Source organism: Chroicocephalus ridibundus, chromosome 1, assembly GCF_963924245.1.
Source record: "Chroicocephalus ridibundus chromosome 1, bChrRid1.1, whole genome shotgun sequence".
NCBI lineage: Eukaryota > Metazoa > Chordata > Aves > Charadriiformes > Laridae > Chroicocephalus > Chroicocephalus ridibundus.
Window position 1 is genome coordinate 10,234,167 of NC_086284.1, and position 5,261 is coordinate 10,239,427.

Genomic DNA, 5,261 nt, shown 5'->3' on the forward strand with positions numbered 1-5,261 from the left:
AGGGGGTGGCACTGGGTGGGCTTTAAGGTCCGTTCCTACCCAAACCATTCCCTGAAGGGGTGGGGCGCTTCTCCCGCTCCTGTTCTCCCGCTCCTGTTCTCCCGCTCCTGTTCTCCCGCTCCTGTTCTCCCGCTCCTGTTCTCCCGCTCCTGTTCTCCCGCTCCTGTTCTCCCGCTCCTGTTCTCCCCCTCCTGTTCTCCCCCTCCTGTTCTCCCCCTCCTGTTCTCCTTCTCCTTATGGTTTGAGAAACCCACCACAATTTCTTGTCCTTTAGAGAACTACTCTCTCACCCGATGACCCCTCCCCAACCGGGAAGGGGAACTGGGGGAAAAACAAGGACCCAGGAGGACACTGGGGAGCTACATTGCGGTTCTGTGATGGTGACTTGGAGCACTGCAGCCACACTGGAGTCCGTGCCATGGGCGCTCTGATGCCTTGTCTCCCCTGGGCCCTCTCCTCCTGATTGTGATGGGGCTCAGCGTATTCTCATCTGTGCTGTGGAGGAAGCTGCTTCAGGTAGGTGACTTGACTGTTGCAGCACACTGTGCTGTGGCATGGGGTGGCGAGGGATGGCGTGGGGTGGTGTGGGTGGCTGTGGTGTGGGACTGGGTGGGGCTCCCGTCTCACCCAGCTCCTGGGGACCTTCCAGAAGTGAAGGAGAAGAAGAAGCGTCAGGCAAGGAAGACAAGAGCCCAGCCGGAGAAGCAGAGCTGAGCTCTGAGAAAGCTGAGAAGGCAGCCCTGAGCTGGGGCTGTGCCGGCAGCTGCTGGCCGCTCACTCTGTCTCCTCCCTCTGCAGCTTCTCAGACAGTGGCTGGAGGAGTGGAGAAATCCTGGCCCAAGCAGGAGAGGCGGTGAGTGTGGGGGAGACCCCAGATGCTGCCCCAGACCCTCACCCCGTGCCCTGCCCCTGCCTGCGCTGGGCAGCCCTGACGGCCAGCCAAGGGGGGTGCTGCCCGCGGGTCCCGCTGGGGTCTGGGGTGCAGCGGGGTCTCTTTCTCCTCCTCTGCAGGGCGAGTGCGGAGGCCTTGAGCCGGAAGCCCCTCTCCCCACGGGCCCCGCTGGCCACCATGGACTCCATGACAGACAGAGGCTACTCTTCCTCAGCTTCCTTTACCCTTCCCGGAGGCCTGTCCTGGTGCGATGGCGGAGCTGGCAGCACTCAACCGCTCAGGACCCCGCCATCCCCCCAGGGCTGTCAAGGGGAGGGTGGAGGAGCCAGGGCCAGCCCTCTGCCAGGAGCCCCCACAGGAACTGCCAACAAGGACCACGCAAGAGGTCTACTTGACCTCTTGCACATTTTCAAGGCGTGGGGGGAGAGGCAGCAGCGCGGCGAGCCCATGGCCAGACTGCCATGGCCAGACAGCCCATGGCGAGAGCCGGCTGCCGGCCGCGCTGCATCTGCTTCAGAAATTTCCCCTAATGGCTGGGAGGTGTGGGGCCGGGAACCCCCTGGGGTGCCCCACTTCTGATCCAATAAAAAAGTCAATATTTTCTCTATCCCTGTGACTGTCAGCAGATCAGTTTTGTCCCTTGACAGGAGCAGAGAATCAGTTTTGTGTAATGACAGCAGTATGTGCTACAGTAATGCCGACTCTCCTGTGGAGATGGGGGGGCCCTTGCCCCTTGTGCATTACACCCCACCCGAAGAGAGAGACAACGTCTATTATTGTGTTTACTATCTTTATCTCAGATCATCTGTTATTATGTGTAACAATAATGCACCCTCAGTGAGTTTGCAGATGACACCAAGCTAGGAGGGAGTGTCGATCTGCTTGAGGGAAGGAAGGCTCTACAGAGGGCCCTGGACAGGCTGGAGGGATGGGCCAAGGCCAATTGGATGAGGTTTAATAAGGCCAAGGGCCGGGTCCTGCATTTCGGTCACAACAACCCCAAGCAACGCCAGGGGCTTGGGGCAGAGTGGCTGGAAAGCTGCCCCGCAGAAAAGGACCCGGGGGTGCTGGTGGCCGGCCAGCTTAACATGAGCCAGTCCTCCCCCAGATGAGCTGGGATCACTGGAAACCGGCTCAGCTCTCTCCAACCCCCCCCAAAGCAGCACAGCCCTCCCCAAAATGAGCTGGGACCGCTGGCGTCCAGCTCAACCCTGCCCAGCCCCCCCAGACCAGCGCAACCCCCCAAAGGCAGCCCAGCCCTCGGGACCCTTGCAGAGGCCGCCAGGCTGGGGCCCAGGGGGCGGGTCGGGGGTGTCGCGTGAAAAGGGGCAAAGCGGTTTTGGCAGAAAAGGAGCCCCCGTGCGTTCTAACACTCCTCACCGAGGTGGGAGGCCAGGTGCGGCTGGGTGTAAATCCTGAGGGATGCCCAATTCAGCACTATCAGCCCAATGGCGTTTAATGTGTATTAAAGTGTTACGATTTGGGCACAGTAATAGTGGACTGCACCTTCTGTCTAGTCGTGCTCATGAACTAGCACGGCCACTCTCGAGTCTTTGGTCGCGTTCGGTGAGAAACCAAAAGGACGAGCTACTTCAAAAAGTGCAGTTTATTTAAGCAACAGATAGATAGGTTCTTAGGGCAGCCGGTGATAAATACACTGTCTGCAAAGCACGTGCAAATGAAAGTATTGTTACATCTACAAAACGCGGGACAAAGTTCTAACGATACAGCCTGGCTATACATGTAGAAAAGAGAGTCTCTAGAGAAATTTCTGAGTTTCCCGAGGGAGCCCTCGGTATAATCTACGTCTTACCCAAAGGTGTCCCTATGGGGGGAAGAGAGGCTCAGCCCGTCGCCTGCTCCCAGAAGCCAGTGATGGAATTCTTTGCGATGGTGTCTTCCCTGGGTATCCCCCCTCTCTCAGGCTGTTTTTGTATTTATTATCTTCGAGGTGGAGTTTGAGTGACTTTAGTCGTACATACTTTTACCATGAGTGGTGTAAACTTTTCTCGCTTCTCAATTAAAGGTGTAGTTTACGAGAAGCTCAGGGCGCAGGCTCAAGAAGGAGCGGTCGCACCTTGGAGGCGGGTAGCCTTCGGGGTGGAGGTGTGTTTTGGTATTATAATGACATTCTAATGAGCAAAGTTCACACAAAGGACAGCATTTCATTAAAATTTGGAAAAATGTTGGCTCCGAGTATGGAGCGGGCAGCTAATTGGCAGCTTATCTGTTTCCTGGTATCATCCCATTCCCGTATCTGCTATACATCCTAAGGTAAAGCCGCGGAATAATTGCATCCCGTCCCGTACGTCATGTAGTTTATCAGGGAACCACAGGTGTTGTATTCTTCATGCCAGCTGCGGCTGTTTTCTCCCTCAGAAGCCTCTTGATTTTCTACTTTTCCTTCCTGTGTGAACAATGCTGTACTTTTGTATTTTTAGCCAATGTAGTATTTATTCCACAGGGGGGCAGCGAGGTCTGTCCCTGTCCCCGTCCCCCACCCTCTGCCCTCGGCAGGACAAGGTGAACCAGGTCCTCACCTCCTACCTGTGGGTCCCACCTCGCCTGGGACAAGGACGCTTACGGCGGCATCGACAGCATCCGCATCCCCAGCAGCTACGTCTGGCGGCCGGCCATCATCATCCTCTACAACGAGTGGGTGCTGCTCGCCCTCCCCCACCCCCGGCTGCTCCCAGAGCTGGGGGGGCTGAGGCTGGGGCTGGCGGTGTTGCCAACAGGGAGCAGGGGGGTCCTGCTGTGGGGGATGTGGGGAGACGGTCACCTCGACTGGGTGAGAAGGCGGCGGCAGGAGGTGCTGGCATCAGCCTGGTGTGCCACCCACCTGGCAGCTGGGATGTGCCACCACGGGGGTGACAGGGGCAGCGAGCCCCCTCTTCCTGGGGGTGACGTGGGGAGGGGACACGGGGTTGGGGACCAGTGCTCGGCCCCGGCCCCGCAGACCCTTGCCCCACGTGGGGCTCGGGGCCATCCTGGCCTCACAGCGATCCCTCCCCCAGCGCCGACGACGGCTTTGGCGGCTCGGTGGAGACCAACGTGGTGCTGCGCTCTGACGGGCACATCACGTGGGACTCGCCCGCCATCACCAAGAGCTCCTGCAAGGTGGATGTCTCCTACTTGCCCTTCGACGGGCAGCGGTGCCGCCTCACCTTCGGCTCCTGGAGCTACAACGGGAACCAGATCGACCTCCGCAACCGGCTGCACACCGGGGACCCGATGGATTCCATGCCAGGGGAGGTTTCGATGCGGGGAGGTGGGCAGGGGTCTCTCCCCACCCCGCCGCGGCGTCACCACCCATTACCCACGCAGGGAAGTACTACATCGCCACCATGACCATGATCACGGCCTCCACCGCGCTGACCATCTTCATCATGAACGTCCACCACTGCGGCCCGGGGCGCCGGCCCGTGCCCCCCTGGGCCAGGCGGCTCATCCTCCACCACATGGCCCGGCTCTGCTGTGTCTACGAGGTGGGCGAGAGCTGCAAGAGCCCCCAGCGGGTGCTGGGCAGGCGGGTGGGCAGGGAGGACACTGGGGGGCCGGGGGAGAGCCCCATGGAGGGGGAGGTGGGTGCCGAGGCAGGGGGCTGTCCCCGGGACCGCTGCCTGTGCCACCACAATCACCTGCTGAGGAACGTGGGCTACGTCGCCGGCTGCTTCCGGCATCACCAAGCCTCCCAGCGCCGGACCGGCGAGTGGAAGAAGGTGGCCAAGGTGATGGACCGCTTCTTCATGTGGGTCTTCTTCCTCATGGTCTTCCTCATGAGTGTGCTGGTCCTGGGCAATGCTGCATGATGGCCCTGTGGACTCACTGCCCCTAGGGACAGTGGTGGCCACCGGTGCCCCATGAGGGTGGCTCGTCCTGAGTCCCCCTTGGCCCTTCATGGACCTGCAGGGTGGAAGATCCACCAGCGCCAAGGAAGAGGAGCCTGAGAGCGGGAACCTGACTCGGCCGGGGCTGCCCCAGCTGCAGGGTTGAGGGGTCACGGCCCCCCGAGCAGTTGTCTCGGTGGTGACATATAGATATAGAATCACAGAATGGTTTGGGTGGGAAGGGACCTTAAAGATCATCTCATTCCACCCCCCTGCCCTGGGCAGGGACACCTCCCACCAGCCCAGCTTGCTCCAAGCCCCGTCCAACCTGGCCTTGAACCCCTCCAGGGATGGGGCAGCCACAGCTTCTCTGGGCAACCTGGGCCAGGGGCTCACCGCCCTCACAGCCAAGAATGTCTGCCCAAGATCTCAGCTCAGTCTCCCCTCTTGCAGTGGAAACCCCTTCCCCCTCGTCCCATGGCTCCCCTCCCTCATCCAGAGTCCCTCCCCAGCTCTGAGGCTGGACAGGCAGGGGTGGC

The 5,261-nt window shown here is 60.2% G+C and overlaps 1 protein-coding gene across 1 annotated transcript; it reads left to right on the forward strand.

Annotated features, from left to right (window-relative positions):
* The first annotated feature begins 569 nt into the window (after positions 1–569).
* On the forward strand, positions 570–1,499 carry LOC134514393 (zinc finger protein AEBP2-like). Its single transcript, XM_063332233.1, has 2 exons — positions 570–853; positions 1,012–1,499. Exons 1-2 carry the CDS (start codon positions 570–572, stop codon positions 1,469–1,471), a joined length of 744 nt encoding a protein of 247 aa, XP_063188303.1. The 3' UTR covers positions 1,472–1,499.
* The last annotated feature ends 3,762 nt before the right edge of the window (positions 1,500–5,261 follow it).

Bases quoted from the DNA above. Each gene is read 5' to 3' on its own strand.
- LOC134514393 (XM_063332233.1), top strand. From the start codon at position 570: ATGGCGTGGGGTGGTGTGGGTGGCTGTGGTGTGGGACTGGGTGGGGCT. The intron at 854-1,011 runs GTGAGTGTGGGG...CCTCCTCTGCAG, and splicing joins TGGCCCAAGCAGGAGAGGCG to GGCGAGTGCGGAGGCCTTGA.